Source organism: Pavona decussata, unplaced genomic scaffold, assembly GCF_977016875.1.
Source record: "Pavona decussata unplaced genomic scaffold, jaPavDecu1.1 SCAFFOLD_21, whole genome shotgun sequence".
In the NCBI taxonomy this organism is placed as follows: Eukaryota; Metazoa; Cnidaria; class Anthozoa; order Scleractinia; family Agariciidae; genus Pavona; species Pavona decussata.
The window spans coordinates 5,037,072-5,062,661 of record NW_028145444.1 but is presented as its reverse complement, the minus strand read 5'-3'; the positions used below and the strand labels follow the sequence as shown (position 1 = coordinate 5,062,661).

The following is a 25,590-nucleotide window of genomic DNA, read 5'->3' as shown; positions in this document are numbered from 1 at the left end:
AGGAAATTGTCACTTTCATCAAATTGTGTGTTTGAGTAAGTTGTCGCTGAACTCTGCACTTTGGCTGAACACTCCATCCCTTTGAAGTGACTATTGGTCAGTAGGTGTCCATCATTCTAGATCGTTAGTAGTATGGTCGCTTACGATGTCACAAAAGGAAGTTCAGTTTTATGACCGGCCTTTGATAGAAAACGGAACAAAGGAACCAAGAAGAGATTAAAAACATGTCTTCCTCTTTTAACGATGATCACTACCCGAGACTGTAAAATATTGTAATTTTAACGTTTCAATTTTGACAGCAAGGTCTCAAAATTATCATTCAAATGAAAGCCATCCAACGCAACTTACCATCGTTATCATGAAATTTTTGAGCTGTTCATAACTAAGTGAAAAGAAAATTTTTTACAAAATTTGTCGAATGTTTTTTCCAAAAACATTTCTGTTCAATTTTTGTACGCAATTGTTATAGTGTAACTTTAAGTTGCTTGAAGAATATATTATAGAATGAGTTGAATATATTATAGATATTGCTTATTATTATAGAATATTGTAGAAAAGCTTTCATTTAAGTAAACATGAAATGCCCTGTCTTGTTCGTCTAAAAGCATTTTAATCGCAGTGGACTGTGACTTATATAATACGTTCAACATTGAAATGTGCATTAGTAGTTAAAAAAATGAACCTGGATTCTTACCGCCACGAGACTTGAAGCAGGTCTGAATAGGCCAATAGCGCTGTGCACTATCACTAAAAATAGATTTTGTCACATGAGATCCTATAAGACCCCCTGCACAGACTCAGACAAACATTGGGATGTGATAAAGGAAAATGTATGAGCGAGTACTGCCGTAACAATACCAAAAAGCGAAAAACTTGGTGAAATCGCGTAGTTAGCGTCCAAGACGGACCGAAATGGTAACCACCAAACACTGCTGTTGGGGTGAATGCAAAACAGACGGGAGGTATCCTGACAAGTGGCCGAAATCCCTCAAAAAGGCTGGGCAATCAGGGAAGAAAGTATTCGTTCCTTTTCTGAAACCAACACAAGATGTTGCGAAGTGCAAGCGTTGGCTAGCTGCTTGTTCGCGGGATTTCTTTACGGAGAAAAACATAACCAGTGTAAAAAGGAAAGAATATAGGCCTGCGCGACTCCCACTCGCGTGTTTTAGGCATGTTCAGTTATAGTTTTGCTATAACGAGTACGTCTTTTAAGGAACGCCCTCTGTTGTATGAGCGGCGCTCCCTGTAAATTTTCTTTTAGCGCTGTATTTTCTTCTTATTAAATGCCATTTATGATAGTAACTGAACAAAGCCACGTGCTTAAATGTCGCATGTTTGGTATTTTTATCTCAAAGGTCATGTCTGGGTTTTGTGTTCTATCTAATGGCCCTCTTGCTGTTTTTTGTGTAGCGACTGTCGTTCTTATGCAGTTTGTGGCATTTGGTTCAAATCCTTTTCCTTACAAAGATAAAAAGAGAGGCTATACTGCCGCAAGACACTGATTTCAGTGTGTCTTGCGGCAGTATAGCCTCTCTTTTTATCTTTGTAAAGATAGGATTTGAACCGTGTAATAATCATTATCTTGCAGCTTTTGTATTGCCGGGCCCGGCTATTTGCTTTTGTGGCAAGATGTTATGTTACTTATCACAGTTATTTTTCTCTTGATCCTTTCTTTAGCATTGTAGCTTCTTTAAAAGCTCTACAATGCGTTAATTTGAGGGCTAAAAGCGGCTTTAGTTACAGCTGTGTTTTCGTTATCGCTCCGCTCCGCTCTGTAACTGTGAAGTTTGTGTTTATGTTACGGGAACTTAGTATTTTCCTCCTGATTACACCTTAGACTGATTATTGAGGCAATTCTTCTGTGTTGCTTTGGCTAGGGGCTGCTACGAGTCCTTCAGCCGTTCGTAAATTCTGTGGCATTTTAGGCAATGGTCAGGCAAGACCGCGGTTTCGATCCTAATCTTGTGGATCTCTTCAGTTGCCGATTCCTGAGAAATGATAGAGATGAGTTCTCACTTTTACCGCTTAATTTTAAGCCCCTTCACTTTACCCACCGTTTTAGTTGCTCCGACTGTGTATTCCTCTGGTTTTCTTTCGAATTTAGAGCCAGGAACGTCGTCTTCGTCGGTTAAAACCGTTAAAGATCGAAGCGAACTGCTCGCCATTCACATATTCTTCCCTACATCTCTTACAAAATTGGACTTTGTTTGTCTGAGTCTCGACGGGGTGTGAAATCTCGTGACGTTATTAGTGCACCTATTGTTGATAGAATAAATATTAATTCTCACACTTTTACAAGGCAATAGATTATTAACTCGACGATGTCAATAACTTGAGCCCTTTCAAGGCAAACGTTGAGCTCTTCTCTCTCTTTTGCATTCAGTAAAGTTTTCGCGACTCCTTCTCCCCCCCCCCCCCCTACATTGATCTGCCATCTAGAACAGGCAATAAGAAAATAAGAAAATCAGATATTATACTTAACTTTGTAGCAGAGTAGAATTTTGTTTAAAAGATGACTTGCGTTAAGGAATTCCACACTTATAGTTTAAGCTTATAGCGTTGCTATCATCATCTCACTCACAAAACATTTTTCGCTCCTTTTCAGCGTCTTTACTTACCACATGAATATTCAATACTGGTTCGCGGAAGTTTTGCTTCTTCTACTGATAGGTAAGACGTTGCAACGAAAAATCGTAAAATTCCATGACATGCTTTTCCAAGTTAGTCCCTAGCTTACAAGAAAACTTCCTACGCGAGTAGCACTAGAGAATATTATAGTTACAGTAGAAATCACAAACAGGTGAACAGTGTCATTAAAAGACTAAAATAGGAGACGAATTACCCCTCCCCGTCCAAAATAAATAAATAAATAAATAAATAAATAAATAAATAAATAAATAAATAAATAAATAAATAAATAAATAAATAAATAAATAAATAAATAAACAAACAAACAAATAAATAAATAAATAAATAAATAGATAAATAATTAGCATCACTCTCACCGTTGGTTACATTTTCTGTGGCGTGCGCCCTCGTCAGGGACACCATACGAATAATAATAATAATAATAATAATAATAATAATAATAATAATAATAATAATAATAATATGAGGAAGGTTTTTGGCAGCAGGGGCTATGACGTATTGAGAAGGATGCAGAAGGCTACCATCTCGAGTTCTCTCAACATAGTGAGAACTTTCAAAGCTACCTTCACTTGACTTTCCCTGAGGGAATAGCATAGGAGCTCAATATAGTTTTAGTATCAGAGAGCTTTAGATTGTCTATTAGATTTTTAATAATAATAATAATAATAAAAATAATAATAATAATAATAATAATAATAATAATAATAATAATAATAATAATAATAATAATAATAATAATAATAAACTTAATTTAAGTGTCGAAGCATTTAGCGCTGTAACCTGTTAAAATACCGTTTTATGTTTTCGCATGAAATAAAATAGAAAAGTAGACAATGAAAGGGGAAATACACAATTTGCAAAAACCAGATTTTTAAGAGCGGCTTCATAAGAATACCTTCGTAACATGCCGTTGACATTAACTTCACAACACAAAGCTTCAGTTATAATCTCTTGTAAATGACCATCTTTTTAAAACTCCGTTTGTAGCAGTACAGCGACCATGTTATGGAAACTGGAGTATGGCCACTTACATCAGCATCGACTATAATGTGCAATTTTTATAATTTTAAAGGTGGCTGGCACTGGTTTCCAGCACTTTCAAGTACTTATACGTTAGGGGTCAATGCTACCACTTTTTTATCAGCTGATACAACAATACTGAAATAAAACAAATGCCTAATCATTGAGTAAAAACTTTTGATTTTTTTCTAGACATAATAGGTTGGCTTTAAGTGGTTTTCACTCAAAAACGGGCTCAGAGGTCCAGTTTTTTGTTATGGAAATGTGATGAGCATTTGCAAAGTTAAAAAATTTGTAGGTAAGGTTCAGAGCCACCATAAATTTTCGAAAACTTAAGGTAGCTCTGATCCCCTCCCAATAAATAAATATCGCGATGTGTTTCTCATTTAAAGAACTTTTTTCTTCTTTTTTTCGCAGCACAAGGGAATTCAAAAGGTAACTCTTGTAAAACTGATATTATATACAAAGAAACTGTTTGGTTTGAGTTACTCAAAGAAGAAAAGATAAAAAATGTTGAGAAATTAAAAGGAATATTTGTTTAGAAATAGGATTTTTATGTCTTTGATCCGATCTGTTGTTTATCTGTTTCTTCAGTATTGAAGTATCGTTAGGAATTTTGTTGTATCGTGTGACATAATGTCACGATACCAGGGTCACCGGGTAGGGCCCGGACAATCAATATTGTACCGCCCTCTAGCCTTTGCACCAAGACACGCACCACGTTCGTCGAGCGGATTACAATTTCTTCAGAGCGAATTCAGCCGCCTTTTATTCATTTATTTTTTCCCACCTCCTCCCCGTGGCCCTGTCCTCTTTTCCTAGTCCTGCGTTTTGGTTGCCCTCACCTTTACTGGGCGAAATCATTAATGGTTAATTCAGGACAGTAGTAGTCCTTTCGCTGATCTGGTAATGAGGTGCCTATGGGCCTTTGTTCATAGCCATACATTAGTTCAATTTATATAAAAAATAAAAAGGACTATGGACCACTATGAGACTTTTGCTCATAGCCATTTTTAGCAAATCATGGTTTGTGTGTTATCTTTTGCCCAGCAAACTGAGCCCAGGACATGCAGCACATAGCAATAATATTAGAAGGGGTGAAGACATAAAAACCTTATCAATCTTTGTATCTAACCTCAAATTGCGGAAAGAACTTTTTTTGTCTTTTCACCTGCATGTGCCTATTGCAATGCCTCTTTCTTAATAGAATTGGGGTTATTTAAATAATATATATATTTTTTTTTAATTTCTTGAGCTTTGCTGCTCTCATGCATGATATTTTGCCGTTTGGAGCTTGCTTGATGATAAGTAGCTTGATTGACTTACAAATGGTATCTCCTTCAAGGACTTTGAATGTTATCTGTAGCGACTTATTCATTCTTTAATCTCACAATCAAGCCGCGTTTCCCTGTGTGGGGTGTATTGGCGTTTATATTTTTTTTGTCACTTCCTTTAAAAGCATTTCATTACCCGATCGTGACGTACAAAAATTGAGGTATAATGATGCGAGGACTCTGAATGAGCAGTTGAATGCTTGGTTGAGGAATGGAATATTGTTCAGATGATGACGATTATAATAAAAAGTACAAGAGCAGCAAGAATGAACCCAGGGCAACACAATATTCTTTCCAAGAATTAAAGGGTCCATTGGGCTATCTAGTCGAATGCCGTTTCCCATTTTGCACTACGTTCCAAGCTAAACTATCACACCTAAAATCAAAATTGTTGTGATGGAATTTGAAAATAAAACTTTCACTTGTTTCAGCTATTAACGGTGGCTACTCTCAGTGGAGTGAGTTTTCAGAGTGCAGTGAGTCGTGTGGAGGTGGTTGGAGGATTCGCAAGCGATCTTGTAATAACCCTGAACCAAGCAACGGAGGTAAACAGTGTAGTGGCATGGGACCAGCAGAGGAACGCGAAGGATGCAACTTATTTCCATGCCGTATGTATAATCGGACTCATACTATTCTTAGTTGTTTGAGGTTTTTCTGGGGTTCCGTTGCAGTTGCTTAACATCTTGCTCAGATATAAAATACAAACAGCGCTGATAAACAAACGAAACTTGTGCATTTTATATAACTTGATGTTTCGTATGCTAGTCAACATACATTTTCAAAAGTGACCGTTAAAATTTTTACAACTATATACATACTAGTGAAAAGGGGGTCTGGATCCGAGTTTAAGAAAAACAACCTTAACAATAAATCTATAAACAGCTACAGCTAAATAATAAAGCATCAGCTTCTCACTTGTCACCTCTCTTGCTCAGCGTGCCAGATGACTTTTAGTCTGATAACACAGAGAGAAACTAATAAACAACTTATTTCAGTGATGCAACGGCTTTCTCAGTTATACATTGTCAGGTGGAAATTGGGATTAAAACTACTAACAAATTATGATATTAAACAAAATGAATTACAATGTCAAAAAATGGTCTTGTTTAGTTTGTTTATGTGTTTTTTTTTTCATAATATTATTGAAATCTTTGGCTATGACGTTACAGCTGAACCATTAGAAGTCAGTATTTTTTCTCCATAGCTGTTGACGGTGGTTATTCCCAGTGGTCGAATTACACCGAGTGTAGCTTGACTTGTGGAGGAGGAGTACAGAAGCGTACAAGAACCTGCGATAATCCCCTGCCATGTTGTGGGGGAAGGAGCTGCGAGCACCTGGGACCTAACGAGGAGACACAGAAGTGTAGCACATGCAAATGCGGTAATCACTGTGCCTTTCGATGACAGAGAAGTCTGTTGTTCAAAATCCAACTAGCGATTGCATTTATTATTACCGTCAATCATAATTACGGATTTAACCAATAGGCCAGGGGCCAGAGTCAGGAAGTCCTCCTATGAACTAGACTTTTTTTGTTTTCTAAGGCAATTGACAACAGTGAAAAACGTAACCGTTGGTTGGGTGTTGAACTTTAAATGTTCAATTACCATACACGGGAAATTACAAAAAAGCGTTAATAGTAATTATTACTGATATAAATGATATTAATTATGTTATTTTTTTTTTTACTAACGATATAAACTAAAGTTGACAAAATAAGCATGAATGGCGAACAGACCTGGCGTGTTAAATGAAAGGTGAAGCAGTGAATGATTATGTAAAGGATGAAAACAATGTGATATCTGCAAACCTTAAAAAATTCCAAATCTTGTGCGATTTATATCAAGAAAATCTTCGCTTCAGGTGCTTTTCAGAGGTTTTCTATTTCCATATCACACTGGAATAAGGAAATGCTCAACATAAGCAATTATTATAAGTTTTACTTGATATTTCATTTGAAAACGGGCCCGCTCAAGTAATGTTGTCCAAAATCTCCATTTAAGTCTTATCTCCTCTCCTCTCTCTTCTTTCACCTGTCTTCTCTCTTTCGCGTCATTCTGAATCTTCTAAAAACGAAACGAAGCATAACAAAACAAAAGCCCTGTTGCGATGTCGTTTCACAAAAAGTCCTCAAGTTTTCATTGCCAACCTTTTCAAAACATTCGGTAAGACTTTTATTGTTCCTAAAATTGAACTGTTTGCGCCTGGATGATTGAGGTGACTTAAGTTTCGATTTTAGTTATTTTATTTTGTAGCTTATTGGACCTTTTCTGTTAGTATCCAGTTTCGTCCTTCATTCTGACTGCCCGTCAAAAGATGTCTTAAATGAAACACAACTAATCAAGTCAATCACACTGAACGATAAAATTGTAGAAACGCTATACACTACATTTGTCTTGCTTTTTATCTTCTTCCACCTTCCAATACATCGTCACGTACAATCTGCTATCCTCATGGACGAAATTCTTTGAATTAAATGATTAACATCGCTTCACTTAAGAGACGAATGTCTGAAGCGAGTTAAGGACTTTAGGTACGGTTACCAAAACACTCAAATTTCTGCAAGGCTGATCGGACTGCGTAGAAAACTTAACACGACAGCGACATGATAGAGACCATACCGAGAATCAACAGAATGCGGCAACCGTGGACAGCTGTTTCGAGCTGGTTGGCTCTCGTCAGCACGGTGTAGCAGAGCAAAGAGTAGAACACGAACGCGAGTCGAGTGGTCTACCAAATGCATGTGGTAGCCGATTTCGGATGGGCCCAAATTCAGACATCCGTCCACGTCATAGCGCGTGACTATGAACAATAAACAATAGAACTGAAATATCATGTCGCTGTCGCAATACGTTAAATGAGAAAAGCAAAACTTCTCAGTTTGGTCTCTATCATGTCGCTATCGTGTTAAGTTTTCTACGCAGTCCGATCAGCCTTGCAGAAATTTGAGTCATTTATATTTTTGGCTGATTAGATCTTTTACAGATCCTGCGTATACTTGTAGCATTTTCGTCGTGCGGTTCCTTGCTTATTGTTTACTTTACCAAAGCACTGCATGGAAACGCCTTTAAAAGCCCTTCGGAGCCACATATGCCTGTACATCTTATAATCAGGGAATTCTTTCCAGTAGCCGAGGCATAATTAAGGAGACATTTCTCTTTATTATTCCAGTAATTAACGGTGGATACAGTGATTGGTGTCCGTTTACAGCATGTAGCGTCACTTGTGGCGGTGGAGTGAAGCACCGTAGCAGAACTTGTACCAATCCTTCCCCAGAAGGCGGAGGAAAAACCTGCGATCATCTCGGACCAAGCAAGGAGTCGCAAGAATGCAATACCGAGGCCTGCCGTAAGTTTCTTTTAACTCGGCTTTTGTCAAGATTACAAGATTCTAGTACATTTTTATAAGTAATTTCACCCTCAATCTCGAAAGAGAAAATAAGCACATAATTGGAACTCTGAATTTACAAATGTACCGTTGCTGTGCTTTTACAACGTAAAATCCATCATGCAGATTCATCTGCAGTTCATGCAGTTCAGTATGATTTTTTATATTCACTTCAATTTATTAAGCTACTGGAACAACTTGAACTCAAAATTGATCAGCTTTCCAGTAACGCGGTGGAATACCTTTCAGTAGGTTTTATTTGAACGCTATAGAAGACTGACAAATCAAACATCCATAGTACACGTCTTTCTATTTTATTTTTTTGCCAAAGATCAGGAGGACAAAAAATATATTTTCTAATCGGTATCTAACTTACTTTTTTCCGGAAATATTGAAGCCGATGGCAAATACACGGAGTGGAGCGAGTGGTCTGAGTGTAGTGTGACGTGTGGAGACGGAGTTCAGAATCGTTCACGAACCTGCACCAATCCCCCTCCTAAACCTGGCGGAAAAGGATGTGAAGACCAGGGGCCTGCTAATGAGACGAGAAAATGCAGCCCAAAGCCATGCCGTAAGTTCATTGGTAGCGTTTCGTCACAACATTACATACATATATACATACATACATACATACATACATACATACATACATACATACATACATACATACATACATACATACATACATACATACATACATACATACATACATACATACATACATACATACATACATACATACATACATACATACTTTATTGGCTCGTCCCCACGGGGCTTTTCAGAGTCAATTTAAAAACATAACTAAGTACAAGACAATAATAAAAGAAGATATAGCTAGTGGATTAACTAAAACAGTCAAGTAGAAAACATTGTTCCATTCGATAAATGAACATTATGGGAATGCTTACGGGAAATTTTGGTCAAGTTTATCATATCCTCCACCAACGTTTAATTTCCTAGGACAATGTTTTGTACTTTTTGAAGAAATTCACTGAAAGATAGGTATTCAGTATAAAACACTACAAAGTTGTTTTTTTAGAGTTTAAATGCAACATTTTTGATAGCTCGACATGCATTTGTATATTCTCAGCGATCGATGGTAATTATACCAAATGGAGCGAGTGGTCTGAGTGCAGTGCAACTTGTGGAGGGGGTTCCCAAACACGAACAAGGATATGTACCAACCCCCCGCCACAGTACGGTGGAAAGAACTGCAGTGAACTGGGACCAGCAGATGAGACACAGGAATGTAACAAAAACCCCTGCCGTAAGTATTTATTCCACATAGACCTGAAAATTTGATTTTTTTTCTTTAACGTCGTTTTTCTGAGATGAAAAGTATTCAAGAAGTTCAGTTAAGTCATGACGAAAGCTGACACAAATTCTCTCTAAGATGGGCCTTAGAATATTTGTACGTATAAAACAAATTGAAATTAACAAGCTCAATGCAGCCAGAATTGTGCTACGGTTTTAACACCGGTTCTTATATTCTCAGCGATCGATGGTAATTACACCGAATGGACCGAATGGTCTGAGTGCAGTGCAACGTGCGGAGGAGGTTCACAGACACGAACAAGGAATTGTACCAATCCCGCGCCACAGTATGGAGGAAAGGACTGCAAAGGACTGGGACCAGCTGAAGAGACACAAGAATGCAACAAAAATCCCTGCCGTAAGTTTTAATAAAGTAAATTTAAAGGCATCTTGAATTTATTTCCGGAGATGTAAATACTCTAACATTATGCAGTCTAATAATCAAGTTTTCTGGGAAGAAATGCAATAAAGTGAAATCAGAAGAAGAAACACAGGAATGTAACCTAGAACCCTGTCGTGAGTTCAAATCAGTTACTTCATGCACCTTAAAAGATAAAGAGTGATAAAACCTTGAAGACTACCAATAAAGAAAGCTTTGTCACCTACTCAAAGCTAAAATATGTTTGTGAACTAAAATGTTTACGATACAAACTAAAAACACTTGCTATAATTTTTCAAGGCTCTTCGACAACATAAAGTGAGTGATGTATTTGACTATTTCTTGTTTGCTATCTCATCTTCCTTGCATGAAAAATTTTTTATTTTCCCTTGTTTGCGAACGTAATCCTGTGAAAGAGACTAGTCTAACTATTCATCAACTCAACAAAATCGTCCCTCTCGTTTGAAGTTTACGCTTCCTCGAATTATTTAAGCTGTTGTCGAGACCAGAAACTTTGAATCTGTCTTGGTATCATTGTAACTTTTATCAATCTGATAAGTACTTCGATTTCGTTTGGTATACTTTTCAAATGATGACGTTAACTGTCTCGATACATTAGATGTAAACTGTGTTGATGTGACACGGTATTATGAACGCTATAATAAGCAGCCAAATTGTTGGTTTTTGTATGACGTCATTGAAATTCTTAACGTCCCAAAACTTCCCCTAAAGTAATCACAAAGCGCTTCTCTCATCATGTTCAACACATTAGTACAAAAATTAATCTACGAAAATTGATTGTTGTTATATTGCGTTGCTTAAGGAATAAAATATGTTGAAATTTTGATCAAAATTTGTGGCAGCCAGAATCATAAGAATGTTAAAAATGTAAAAGAGGAAACAATATTTTGTATTTCTCCAGTTTCAATTCTCAAGTATGGCAATAATGGAAAAGTGTCATCTTCTCAATTCCGTAGGGGACCAGGGAATATTGGGTTCATTATCTTTTTTTATTTCACGCGTGAGGTTGATTTCTCTCTTTTCTCTTCCTGAAAATCGGTTTCTCGATAACTTTGTTCTGAAGATTAATACACGGCCACACGTTTTTCTCCTATTCCTTTTTATGTACCATTTTATTCCTGTGTGTTTGAATTTTGTACACGCCACCAAGCTTATGTTGTCGCATTAATGAAAACCAACAATTAGAGATTCTCGGTTAATTTTTGTTTTAAAACAACCAGTTCTGAGTATCTGTCCCGGGGAGTAATAATTTGCTCTTAAAAAGCATTCTTAAATAAAGTGCAGTGTTAACTAAAGTTACTTAACGCGTACTCAAAAATTCTTAGCTATCGATGGAAATTACACCAAATGGAGCGAATGGTCCGACTGCAGTGCTACTTGTGGAGGAGGTTCTCAAACACGTACAAGGACATGTACCAACCCCACACCACAGTACGGTGGAAAGAACTGCAGTGAACTGGGACCAGCAGATGAGACACAGGAATGTAACACAAACCCCTGTGGTGAGTTTTGATCAGTTACTTTATACGTACCGACTTTTAAAATTCTCATTAAGGGCGTTACAAACTTTGATGATGTCCACTAAAGGACTCTTTGCCAACTGCTCAAGTTTAAAACCTGTTTTTGTGAACCAAATCTTTTACGTGAAAGAGTTATTGTGAGGTAATTTTTCAGTCGGTAATACAGGGATACTAGGAAAAAGAAGCTAAAAAGAAAACCGAGTTCCCCCAACTGGGATCGAACGTAGAACCCTCCGATTGCTGGTCCACTGAGCTAAAGGATTCTTGGGAGTTAGACCATTTAACTACGTTCATGTAACAAACATCCTTTATACTACATTTCTTTCACATGAATCGCTTACGTTAAATATTTCAAAGTATATCTAAAAAGAAAGTCTTCACTCTTTTTTCTCTTGGTTGTTGAGAATTTAAGTTCATTTGTGTGGGGACGGTAATCATGTGAAAAACATCACCTTTATCATCATCATCATCATCATCATCATCATCATCATCATGATGTCCTTATTAATTATGAACTAGAAATTCCCCTAGCATTTAAAATTACTGAAAGTTCCCCCCAAATTGAACTCTAGTTTGAGTGTGGAGATTCGTAAAATATCTTGGCCTTGTCAGTTGTAATTTATTTACTATCATGAGTAGTTAGAATTATTCGGTTAATAGGATTTTTCAGCAAGAGTATGTATTTTACCTGCAGAAATCGCATGTGAATTGTATTGGCAGTGACACTGGGTTGTGAACTCTATAATAACCTAGTTAAAAGGAAATTCTCGGTTAGATGTTACTTTGAAACGTTCTTAACAACCATCCCACGGAGTTTCCATTAAAGAAAAGTTCTTTGAAAATATCTAATTAAACTACACCGTTATTCAAAGTTTGCTGACACAAACTTGTACATTCTCAGAGATCGATGGTAATTACACCAAATGGAGCGAGTGGTCTGAATGCAGTGCGACTTGTGGAGGAGGTTCACAGACAAGAACAAGGACATGTACCAACCCCCCTCCAAAGTACGGTGGAAAGAACTGCAGTGAACAGGGACCACCAGATGAGACACAGGAATGCAACACAAAGCCCTGCCGTGAGTTTTCAATAGCTTTCCATACACTTTGAAGTTCTCTTTGCTTTAAAGTTTCAAGATTAATTGTTTCTTTTCCTCATTCTATACTTTTTTGCAGTACTTTACTTTACAGTACGTGTAAGCATGTTCTACATGTTAAGTAACCTTCGTGTATTCGTTGCGAATATGATTTCACTTGTCTGGGAAAAGTAGTTGTGTAAATAAGGCAAACTTAACTATATTTACTGTATGAATTAAATATGTTCCTCTATTATAACCTGGATGCTCCCTCGAATTAAACTCCCCTTCCAGTTCAAGGACTTCAAACATTCCTTGGTACAATTATAACTTGTTTGTTTATCTCCGTAACAATGCGAACTGAATCGGCAATCAAATTAAAGTCCAGATAGGAAAATTCTAGGTTCAATGTTTCTATTTTCTAGGTTCAATGAAACTAGTTTGTATTAACTTCCTATATACTTTTCATATTTTCTTAACTGCACCGTTAAATTTGAAATTACTGGCCCAAATGGGTTGCTATGTCTTCTTAAACGCAATTCTGATTAAACCATACAATCGTTCAAAGTTTTCTGACGCATATTGATACATTCTCAGCGATTGATGGTAATTACACCAAATGGAGTGAGTGGTCTGAGTGCAGTGCGACTTGTGGAGGGGGTTCTCAAACACGAAAAAGAACATGTACCAACCCCACACCACAGTACGGTGGAAAGAACTGCAGTGAACTGGGACCAGCAGATGAGACACAGGAATGCAACTCAGATGCTTGCCGTGAGTTTTCAGTAGTCTGTTTTCCATACACTTTGAAGTTCTCTGTAGGGACTTGAGAATACCTTGATTTTGTTCATATTTTGTGCATATTTACAGGAACACTTGCTACCACTTTGCAAGACCGCTAAACCTAAAAGACGGAAGATTAATTGTTCCCGTCTCCTCATTCTATACTTCTTTGCGTTTCTTTACTTTGCAGTACACGTAGGCATGTCCTACATGTTTAGCGACCTTCGCGTGTTCTTTGCGAATATGATTTCCCTTGTCTTGGAAAAGTAGTCATGTAAATAAGGCAAACTTAACTATTTATCAATTCAAAATTTTCCTCTATTTCGACCTGATGCTCCCTCGAATTAAACTCCCCTTCCAGTGGTGCAGACTTCAAACATTACTAGGTACAATGACAACTTGTTTGTCTATCTCCGTAGCAATACGAACTGTATAAGCAACCAGTGAAATCAACACCCGGATAGGAAAATTATATGTTCATCGTTTCTTTAAAGAGACTACTTTGTAATAACTTACCAGATATTTTTCGTATGTTGTATAAACTGCACCGTTATAATTAAATTTGTACTTACTGGCCCAAATTGGTTGCTATATGTTCTTAAACGCAATTTTGATTAAACCACACCATCGTTCAAAGTTGTCTGACGCATATTGATACATTCTCAGCGATCGATGGCAATTACACCAAATGGAGTGAGTGGTCTGAATGCAGTGTGAGTTGTGGAGGGGGTTCCCAAACACGAACAAGGAATTGTACCAACCCAGCGCCACAGTACGGTGGAAAGAACTGCAGTGAACTAGGACCATCAGATGAGACACAGGAATGTAACACAAACCCCTGTGGTGAGTTATGATCAGTTACTTTTATACGTACTGACTTTAAAATTCTTGTTAAAAGCGTTACGAACTTTGACGATGTCCACTAAAGGAAGCTTTGTCAACTGCTCAAAGTTGAAACTCGTTTCTGTAAACTAACTTTTATGTGATAGAGTTATTGTGAGCTATTTTTTTCAGTCAGTAAGAAGCCTGAGTTCTCCCAACAGGAATCGGTTATACGATCCTCCGATTACTGCCACGGATGCTCTGCCACTGGGCTATAGGAGATTTAGGAGAGCTAGGCTATTTAACGAGGTCCATGTGACAAACATCCTTTAAACTGTGATATTATGTTAGGCCTGGTAAATAAACGATAGAGGTTGCCTTCAGTCAGTTGGGAAGGGCATACGCGAGAAAAAAAAAGAAAAAAGTCTTACTGAAAAATACGTCTATCATTTATTTAATAGGCTTAAAATATAACATCACATTTCTTTTACATAAATCGTTTACGTGACATATTTCAAAGCCATATTTAAAAAGAAACTCTCCACTCTTTACCCCTTCATTCTCTTAGGTGTTGAGAATTTAAGTTTATTTTTGTCGGAAAAAAGATCATGTGAAAAAACAACAAGCCTTCTCATTTATGAACTAAAAAAAATCCCCTGTCTTTTAGAGTTACAGCTTCCCGAAATTAAACTCTCGTTTGGGTGTGGAGATTATTAAAACATCTTGGCTTTGTCAGTTGTAATTTCTTTTACTATCATAAATTTTTGGAATTCTGTTGGCAGGATGTTTCAGCAAGGGTATGTATTCTACCTGCAGAAATCGTAGTGAATTGTATTGGCAGTGACACCGCGTTGCGAACTCTATAATAAACTACTTAATAGGAATTTCTCGGTTAAATGTTGCTATAAAACGTTCTTAACAACTATCTCAGGGAGTTTCAATTAAAGTACACCGTTAATCAAAGTTTGTGGACGCATACTTGTGTATTCTCAGAGATCGATGGTAATTACACCAAATGGAGCGAGTGGTCTGAATGCAGTGCGACTTGCGGAGGAGGTTCACAAACAAGAACAAGGACATGTACCAACCCGCCTCCAAAATATGGTGGAAAGAACTGCACTGAACTGGGACCAGCAGATGAGACACAGGAATGCAACTCCGATCCCTGCCGTTAGTTTTCAGTAGTTTTCCATATACCTTGAACTTCTCTTTAAGAAACTGGAGAATGCCTTGATTTTGTCCATTTATATATGTCTGGTCAAAGTTAAACCTATAAATGTGAACTGTCCTTTGCGTTTCATATTTACAGAAACACTTGCTACCACTTTATAAGACCGCTTAACTTTAAAGACGCAAGATTAATTGTTTCCTTTTCCTCATTCTATATTTCTTTACAGTATTTTACTTTACAGTACGTGTTAGCATGTCCAACAGTGGAAACAGTTTCGCCGGGCTTAGAAGCTAAGCCACCCGAGAGGGCCAGGGGTTGGACTGGGGGTTTTTGAGACTATTTGACTACTTGTCCTACATGTTTAGCGACCTTCGCGTGTTCGTTGCGAATATGATTTCAGTTGTCTTGTAAAAGTAGTTATGTAAATAAGGCAAACTTAACTTATTATCAATTCAAAATGTTCCTCTATTTTCACCTCTTGCTCCCTTTAGGTCCGGTATATTTTACAACCACTTATATCAGATTGCGCTATTTTTTTTTTTTTTTGGAATTTTGGACCTGTTATAAAATTTCTAAAACATTCGGTGTCCGCCTTGAGAGGTTTTTCGAACCAACATGTTGGAAAAAAGTGTCCGTTGTCCGCCTTAGAGAGATGTCCGCCTTAGAGAGAGTTCAGTTACAGAGAAACAAGTGAAATTCGGCAGGGACTAAATTTACTGTCCGCCTTAAAGAGGTGTTCGCCTTAGAGAGGTGTCCGCTTAGAGCGAGTTGACTGTAAACTGCACGGGTAAATTTGTAATTACTGGCCCAACTGGGCTGTTATATCTTAAACGTAATTCTTATTAAACTACAGTATCATTTAATGTTGTCTGACGCATATTCGTTCATTCTCAGCGATCGATGGCAATTACACGAAATGGAGCGAGTGGTCTGAATGCAGTGTGACTTGTGGAGGGGGTTCCCAAACACGAACAAGGAATTGCACCAACCCGGCGCCACAGTACGGTGGAAAGAACTGTAGTGAACTGGGACCAGCAGATGAGACACAGGAATGTAATACAAACCCCTGTGGTGAGTTTTGATCAGTCAGTTTTATACGCACTTGCTTTAAAATTCTTGTTAAGGGCGTTATGAACTTTGACGATGTCCACTAAAGGATGCTTTGCAACTGCTCAAAGTTAAAACCTGTTTTTGTGAACCAAATTGTTTACGTGATAGAGTTATAGTATGCATACTATGAAAAGAAAACCGAGTTCTCCCAACAGTGCTCGAACGTATGATCCTCCGATTGCTGGTACGGATGCTCTACCACTGATCTATAGCAGATTCATGGGAGCTAGGCCATTTAACTAGGTTCATGTAACAAACATCCTTTATACCGCTTTATACTGTGAGATTAGGTTTTAGGCCTGGTAAATAAATGATAGAGGCTGCCTTCAGTCAACGAGAAACGGCTGATACTAAGAAAACCCTCTGACTGAAAAATACCTCTATCATTTATTTAACAGGTTTAAAACATAACATCACATTTCTTTCACATAAAATCGTTTTCGTTAGGTATTTCAAAACGATATTTAAAAAGAAACTCACCACTTTTTACCTCTTCTTTCTCTTGGGTGTTGAGAAGTTTTTTTTTGTGTGGGAAAAACGATCATATGAAAAACAACAAGGCTTATTATTTATGAACAACAACAAAGAATTCCCTGTTTTTTGAAGTTAAAGCTCCCTCGAATTAACTTCATTCGAGTGGGGAGATTTTTATTATATCTTGGCTTTGTTTTAATCTATTTTAATATCATAAGTATTTGGAATTCGGTTGGCAGGAATTTCAGCAACGGTATGTATTGTACGTGCAGAAATCGCATGTGAATTATATTGCCAGTGACATTGTGTTGTGAACTCTACAATAAACGACTTAATAGGAAATTATTAGTTCAATGTTACTTTAAAAAGTTCTTAAAAGGTATCTCAGGGAGTTTCAACTTCTTCTTAAAAACAACTGTAATCAAACTACAACGTAAATCAAAGTTTGCTGACGCAAACTTGTATATTCTCAGAGATCGATGGTAATTACACCAAATGGAGCGAGTGGTCTGAATGCAGTGCGACTTGTGGAGGAGGTTCACAGACAAGAACAAGGACATGTACCAGCCCCCCTCCAAAGTACGGTGGAAAGAACTGCACTGAACTGGGACCAGGAGATGAGACACAGGAATGCAACTCAAACCCCTGCCGTGAGTTTTCATTAGTTTTCCATACACTTTGAACTTTTCTTCTTTTCTTCTCAGGAATGTAATATAGACCACTGTGGTGAGTTTTAACTTGAACTTGAACTTGCAGAGACCTTCCCGTGTTCGCGCAAAGACTTTAAACAATCCTTGGTACAATGATAACTTGTTTGTCTTTCTCCATGAAAAAGCGAACTGCATTAGCAATAACACTATTGTAGCCTCAAATTATCACCCGAATAAGAACTTCTAGGTTAAGTGTTTCTTTAAAGTTTGTAATAACTGGCCGAGATATTTTTCATATCTTCTTAAAAAATTCGAGCTAAGCCGTGCCGTTAAATTTGTAATTACTTCCCAAGGGGGTTTATATATCTTCTTAAACACAATTCTTATTAAGCAACACCGTTTGACGCATATTCTTACATTCTCAGCGATCGATGGTAATTACACCAAATGGAGCGAATGGTCTGAGTGCAGTTCGACCTGTGGTGGGGGTTCCCAAACAAGAACAAGGACATGTACCAACCCCCCTCCAGAGCATGGTGGAAAGAACTGCAGTGAACTGGGACCAGCAGATGAGACACAGGAATGTAACAAAAACCCTTGCCGTAAGTTTTAAGTAGTTTTCCATGCGCCTTAATGTTCTCTTTAAAGTCTTACTTATAGAGGATGCTGTTGCCCACTAAAAACTAAAAACTGCAATAAACATTTATTGTGAACGGAATCTTTTACGAACATATGTCATGACTCGCGGTAAGCTTCAAGACGTATAGGTGAGCAATATTGATCAGAATTTTTTCTCTTTCTCTATTCTTGAAGAAAATTCCGTCGTAAATTTCGCCACCGTAAAGGGATTCGAGTGCAGACGTTTCGACTGTTAAGCCTTGTTTCCACTAGGACATAAGCATAAGCATAAGCATAAGCATAAGCATAGGCATAGGCATAAGCATAAGCATAAGCATAAGCATAAGCATAAGCATAAGCATAAGCATAAGCATAAGCATAAGCATAAGCATAAGCATAAGCATAAGCATAAGCATAAGCATAAGCATAAGCATAAGCATAAGCATAAGCATAAGCATAAGCATAAGCATAAGCATAAGCATAACCATAAGCATAACCATAACCATAAGCGTAAGCATAAGCAGGAGACTAGGAACTTTGTTGTTGTGCTAATTTTTATGGCGCTGCTTTCACTAATGAGAACGGGGCCGACATAAGCATAAGCACAAAGCAGTCAATCGTTTCGTCCGCCATCTTGCTTAAAATCCAGGGGTGCTGATCGGGAACTCCGTCAAAGAGTGGTTTCTTGCGCGTGCGTCTATCCTTGTTTATCTTTATTCTTATGCCTATGCTCATGTCCCAGTGAAAACTGACCAGCCTTTTGCCCTTCGTCAGAGCGAATCAAGGATTGTACGTGCTTTATATACTGAGCAGTGAGTTACGCTATCGGTGGGAGCATGGTAACGTTGAAAAAAAAAAACTTTTCAGTGACGTTTGTTAAGCTTCTTTATTTGCCTGATGTTTCGAGGCAAAGCATTGTTTGCGCGAACACCATTTATTTTAAAACTCCTCTGATATTTATTAGTTTTTGCAAGAGGCAGTAGTAGCAGATCATGACATTTGGTGTTGAATATGGATATATGAAAAATATGTTTTGAACTGCGTATGAAAAATTAAATAGCAGAAAGATCCTGGCAACTTAAGCAGTATGACAATATGACCAGCTTCCAGTTGGCTTGATAGCTCAGTTGGTACAGCACTGCACCGGCATCGCAGAGGTCATGGGTTCGAATCCCGTTCAAGCCTGAATTTTTTCAGGCTTTTTGCAACTGCTTAAGTTGCGTACCAAATGCAAGGATCTTTCTTCTATTTAACGTTTATAGCTATGAATTTGATGGGCATACCTAAACTCTGCGATTAGGGTACGATGGCGACTCACCATGGAGGCACTTGTAGTCAGGGTTAGCTGAGCATTGATTTTAACAACAACAAAGTCGGTATCTTACACCGCAAGTATAGCACTAACAACTGTCTCACTCTCATTTTCTCAGCAATCGATGGTAACTACACTGAATGGACTGAGTGGTCTGAGTGCAGTGCGACTTGTGGAGGAGGTTCTCAAACAAGAACAAGGACATGTACCAACCCATCTCCAGAGCATGGTGGAAAGGACTGCAGTGAACTGGGACCAGCTAGTGAGACACAAGAATGTAATACAGACACCTGCCGTAAGTTTTAAATTAGCTTGCTATGCTTCTTTTGTCGTGGATTTGAGGAGTCCCACTCTACACCACCACACACAACCACACTTAACACCACCACACACAACCACACTTAACACCACCAAACCACACCACACTACACTTAACTTCACCACACCAGACTACACGTAACTACGCCATACCACACCAGACTTCACTAAGCTACACCTGTTATGTGTTCATGTTTCGAGTTTGTTATTATGCCGCTGACCATGGGACATGGCAGCTGAAAATAAAAGTTGTTGTATTCAAGACGCCGTAAGTTGCTCATGCCTCGAATGTAACATGGTGTCAAAGTAGTGAGATTTTTAACGTCTTAATCGACTTTAAGAGAAAGAAAACCACTTCGAAATGGCAGAAAAATACACGAATTCAACTAACAACTGGTCGGTTATGAACTGGGAGGCTTCAGACCTGAGTAAAGAGTGGAAATGATTTTATCAACATTGTGAATTCACATTTGGGGGACCACTCGGCAAATGCACTGAGAAAGAAAAGATCTGCAACTTAATGAGCCTCGTTGGCGACAAGGGCCGTGAAATCTACCCCACTTTGCAATGGGGATCCTTATAAACTGGGTCACGAGAATATATCCAGACTGTTGGCGAGAGAGATGTGTTAGAAAGAGTTGCTGGGAAGTTCAAAGCTCACCTCGAGGCCAAAAAGAATCCTTTTATGGCAGCGGTTAAATTTAATCGACGACGGAAGCAACAGGGAAAGTCATTTGATAGGTTAGTCACTGACTTTAAACTCTTTGCAAGAGGCCTGGATATAACTGAGACAGATAAGCTAATCCGTAACGCAATTGCCTGCAAATCCCTGGATGACCATGTGAGACAGCGCTGCCTAGAAAAAAGTAAAAACCTGACCTTGAATACAGCCATAGATATAGGGTGCCATGTTCGAATCTACCAAAGATGGGATACAAGTAATGGCAGTAGAAGATCCGAGAGTTGAAGTAAATGCACTTGTAGACAAAAAGGGACAACCCGGCAAGCGAAGAAAGCCAAAGCAACTGAACAGAGGAGACGGCAGTGGGAAGTCCCAAAAGCGCACATGGTGTGGGTACAACAGCCACAGACCCCAAGAAAAGGGTCACGCGAAAAATTATCCCTGTAGACGGTGTGACAAGGTGGGGCATTTTGCAAGTGTCTGCAGTAGTCCAGCAGGAAGAGTCAATACAATTGATCAAGATTATTGTAGGAACAACGAAGAAGACCAAGGCCAAGATATGCATCTACTACAGCTGTCATATCTCGAGGTGAATAGTGTTAACGACAAATGGGCGAGGAGCGAAACTGACGAATATCTAGAAAGTGCGCAAGCAGGGTCCAAGACCCTGCGATACCAACTTGATACCGGAGCATATGCAAGCGTTTTAAGCGCCAGTGAACTCCAAGAATTAGCACCAAACACTCCAATAAATCCAACCAGCAAGATACTCGTGTCATACAGTCAGCACCGAATAACGCCAGTAGGCCATGTCATCCTCTCCGTGAGACACAAGGACAGAGTGATAAATGTGAAGTTTATATCATCGACAACAAACAGAAACTTATACTCTCAGGAAAGGTGTCAAGATCTCAATTTGATCAAGCAAGTGCAAAAGTTGGATACAAGTGTACAAGAGCTTCTCGATCAGCACCCAGAGCTGGAAAATGCATCAGGAGTGATGCCGGGAAAGTATTAAATCAAAATCGATCCCACCGCAAAGCCTGTAGTACATGTCCCACGCAAAAAGTGGATACCTCCGCTGAAACCAGGGAACCACGTTAGAATCAAGCCAAATCCAGGATCCAAAGAGTGGAAAGCCGTAACCGTAGAAGAGCAACACACATCACCTCGGTCATATACAGTGGACACCGGAGAGCGGCGGCTCCGGTGTAACCTGAGAAAGGACAGCCCAAAGTCCTACATGGGGTATCGTGCGCGGCAATCAAGTGTCAACCCGGATCCAGCGCCAGCACCAAATGCTGAAACAGCAAGTCAAGTCCCTGCGACGACACTACAATGGGAGCGGCCGTCCCAGAACTCCAAAAGGGAGCGGAGCCCTGTGCACAGCCAGAAGGACTCAACAAGAGACTCACCGTCCCAAGCGGGCACTCAAGAGAAGCAGAAAAAAGTCCCTATGTGGCACTGTTTGGCTGGGAAGTAAGGCCACCAGTAAAATTGGACTTGTAAGGAACTCCTCACATTTTGAAGACACTCTTTTATCTGAGCTGGTACATTAGCTCTGGACATTGATATTGTTACTGTTTGCTTTTTCTCTTTATTATTATTATTATTATTATTATTATTATTATTATTATTATTATTTTCTTTTGTAAGAGAAAGGGGGATGTTATGTATTCATGTCTTGAGTTTGTTATTACGTCGCTGACCATGGGGCACGGGAGCTCAGAATAAAAGTTGTTGTATTCAAGATGGCCTCACTCATGCCTCGTTTGTATCAACACCACACCACACCACACCACACCACACCACACCACACCACACCACACCACACCACACCACACCACACCACACCACACCACACTACACGTAACTACACTTAACTACACCGCCCCACCGCACTACACGTAATGATACCATGCCACACCTGACTTCACTAAACTACAGCATACCACACCACACTACGTTAAACTATACCACAACCGCTTTACCATACACTACGCTTCACTGCACCTTTATTTCATTTGATTCATTCAAATTTTCTTTATGGAATATAAATCTTCCTTTCTCAGCAATCGACGGAAATTACACCAAATGGAGCGAGTGGTCTGAGTGCAGTGCGACTTGTGGAGGAGGTTCACAGACGCGAACAAGGACATGTACAAACCCCTCTCCAGAGCATGGTGGAAAGGATTGCAGTGAACTAGGACCAGCAGATGAGACACAGGAATGCAACACAAATGAATGCCGTAAGTCGATGAAATAAGTAAAATATGAACCATTAGGGGAAACAATGAACACTTTTGTGGCCAGTACCAGAGCCTGATTTCTTTTAACAATTGATACAGCTTAGGCCAGTCAACCCAAGGGAAACAAAAGAATACGTACCTGACAATCGCAAAACCCAGGAAAGCAAACCCAAAATTAAGTAGAACAAAACTGGAAATAACTTTCAAAGTTCAATTAACAAAGAAACATTCGGTGCTACCGTATCTATAAACAAACAGATAAAGGAAACAAAAGATTAATTGTTACTTTGATTTTCTTTAGCGCCTCCGTGTAAAGGAGGCCTTGACATTGGCATTGTTCTTGACAAATCAATGAGCGTAACAAACAAACACATGGTAACTGCGATAAATTTTCTGGGCAAACTGGTGGACTCGTTCGACCAGTCTCCAGACCAAGATCATTTTGGTGTGGTGACTTTCAACAAAAAAGCCTATACTGAGTTCACGTTCCAAGACGTAGATAATGAAAACGAAGCTCAAGTGAAGGAGAGGATTTCAAGGATAAGTAAAGCCTTGGCGTATCAAACACGAACTGACTTAGGTATGAAAGCAGCTCGGGACAACCTGTTTTCGCCGCAAGGAGGGGACAGACCGGATAAGCCTAACATTATGATCTTCCTAACGGACGGAAAACCAACGAATCAACCAAGACCTTTCGCGGAGTTTGCTGCTGAGTTTCATAAGGACCCTAAGGTATTGAATAAATTAATTGTACCATGTTTTAAAGAGCTTAATATAATTTAAACTTTACTACTTTATAATTGCTCATTTGCGTTGTGCCGTCACACTCCCAAAAATGTCTGGTAGCCGTTATGGTAGCCGTTAAAGCTCGATGCTCCAACCCTATGAAGAGCAACTGCTATGGTTTTCGGGCCCAGGCAGACCCCGGTGCTTAAAAGTCATAATTTTAAGCTTTTGTTTGCAGCTGTTTTCGCGTTTCCTCAAGTTCGTCTTACCACTGTTTTCGATATATTCTTTCTTTCAGTTCTTATTTTTCCTTTGTTTGATAGACTCGTCCTGACGAAGGGCTACCACTTGAAACGTCCGCACTTGAATCTCCTCACGGTGGCCAAATTACCTTATTAACTCTGTTGATAAACCGAAACATTTGTTTCACTCCCAACCGACGCAGCACTGCAGGTTCTTTAGAAACTATTCCCCTTATCGATTTATATAATGTGGACTGTCTAAAGTCCTCAAATCGTTTGGTTTACAGAGGATTATTGTCGATATTCCAGAAGATAGAATGCCAGACAGAATCGCTTGCGGAACGACGGTAATGACTCACATGCTGCGAAAGAAAGAAGCTACTTGTCGGGGTTGTGATTGCGAAATACGTCCTTTGGTCACAAATTAAGGGGATTTGGTATATTTTCACAAACATTTAGTTAGGGTAATATATTGCTAACTTCATTTCTTCCTGTTCAACTTGGTGACCAACCAAAGGGTTCTACTTGATTCTTGGCCTGTTGTAGCTGAGCTATTTCCTCAGGCTTGGATTCGCCTTCGGTACTTTGATTTCTCCTGCGGACTGAAAAATTGTCGTCACGACGAGGACTTCACTTCACTTTTATTTTAGATGCTACCTCGTAAAGATATACATGTACCTCGATGGCCAGCGTTCTACATTGATATTAAAACCTCATGGAACTGGCTGTCACCGGCACTGTCCACGGCTCGCCATGTTTTGTTTGTGATGCAAACGGTCTATTATATATTGACCTTAAGGACAAGTGACCTTTGTAACCCTTTTCTATAGATGCTTTCTTATATAATACTTTCTGTATTACACTTACAACAACAACAACAACAACAACAACAACAACAACAACAACAACAACAACAACAACAACAACTATTACTACTACTACTACTACTACTACTACTACTACTATTACTGCTGCTGCTGCTGCTGCTGCTGCTACTACTACTACTACTAATACTACTACTACTACTACTACTACTACTACTACTACTACTAAAAAGGAAAAGCAACAACGGTAACAACAAGAGAAGACAATAACAAGACTGACAACCATTTCTAAAACCCGTTTCAACGATTTAGAACAGAACTGAGTAGTAAAGTAATTGTGTGACGGAAATCTCAGTAGATTTTGGATACTCATTTCTAGTCTTTGAAAAATGTCCCAGTTATATCTTCGCAATAACACAACAAAGACAAATAAGCCATCAGGCGTATTCTTCGCGTAATCTTTAAACGTCCTCGAAAATGTGAGTCGTTTTCGCAAATCTTAGGCCAGTCTTAAGAAATGTTAGAAAACCTTCAGATGGTTCTGGAATGTGCTGAGATGTTTCTGTCACCCTCGGTATTTCGTGAAGTGCTGTGAAGTTGACTTCACTGAATTAGCAGCAGGTCACAGTAAATGCTTATGGCTCAGTTCATCGCCAGGTTAACTTAACCACGACGAGAATGTCGCTCCTGGTTAAATTCATCTTGATAACTTATAATGTTATAATTTAGAGGGGAAATTTTGCATAACAGTATCACTAATCTTCCTTAGATGATGCAAGTCCTTCTTTGGGTTACATGTAACAGGTTTCTCAGAGACCACAAGGTCAACTTTTAATCGTGTGGATTGCTTTGGGCAGAGGGTTTGCTTTTAACATATCACGTGCTAGTTCTTTACATATCCATAGAATT

The 25,590-nt window shown here is 38.8% G+C and overlaps 2 protein-coding genes across 2 annotated transcripts in view; both read left to right on the top strand.

The window, feature by feature from the left end:
• LOC146486377 (SCO-spondin-like) overlaps nucleotides 1-25,590 on the top strand; it is a 50,615-nt gene that overhangs the window by 3,311 nt on the left and 21,714 nt on the right. Inside the window, exons 2-16 of the mRNA XM_085100431.1 lie at nucleotides 2,606-2,670; nucleotides 4,087-4,104; nucleotides 5,435-5,611; nucleotides 6,208-6,384; nucleotides 8,173-8,349; nucleotides 8,786-8,959; nucleotides 9,482-9,658; nucleotides 9,887-10,063; nucleotides 11,431-11,607; nucleotides 12,527-12,703; nucleotides 13,298-13,474; nucleotides 14,150-14,326; nucleotides 15,299-15,475; nucleotides 16,371-16,547; nucleotides 17,534-17,710. Of these exons, the coding sequence (XP_084956557.1) occupies nucleotides 2,622-2,670; nucleotides 4,087-4,104; nucleotides 5,435-5,611; nucleotides 6,208-6,384; nucleotides 8,173-8,349; nucleotides 8,786-8,959; nucleotides 9,482-9,658; nucleotides 9,887-10,063; nucleotides 11,431-11,607; nucleotides 12,527-12,703; nucleotides 13,298-13,474; nucleotides 14,150-14,326; nucleotides 15,299-15,475; nucleotides 16,371-16,547; nucleotides 17,534-17,710 (2,365 nt within the window). The 5' untranslated portion in view covers nucleotides 2,606-2,621. The remainder of the gene's footprint in view (nucleotides 1-2,605; nucleotides 2,671-4,086; nucleotides 4,105-5,434; nucleotides 5,612-6,207; nucleotides 6,385-8,172; nucleotides 8,350-8,785; nucleotides 8,960-9,481; nucleotides 9,659-9,886; nucleotides 10,064-11,430; nucleotides 11,608-12,526; nucleotides 12,704-13,297; nucleotides 13,475-14,149; nucleotides 14,327-15,298; nucleotides 15,476-16,370; nucleotides 16,548-17,533; nucleotides 17,711-25,590) is intronic.
• LOC146486378 (uncharacterized) lies at nucleotides 19,956-22,172 on the top strand. The gene is made up of 2 exons (XM_085100639.1): nucleotides 19,956-20,652; nucleotides 20,689-22,172. The coding sequence occupies exon 2, from the start codon at nucleotides 20,867-20,869 to the stop codon at nucleotides 21,656-21,658; it is 792 nt and encodes a 263-aa protein (XP_084956765.1). The 5' UTR covers nucleotides 19,956-20,652; nucleotides 20,689-20,866; the 3' UTR covers nucleotides 21,659-22,172.

What these genes read in the sequence shown, in the direction of transcription:
- LOC146486378 (XM_085100639.1), top strand. Translation starts at nt 20,867, where the DNA reads ATGTTCGAATCTACCAAAGATGGGATACAAGTAATGGCAGTAGAAGAT.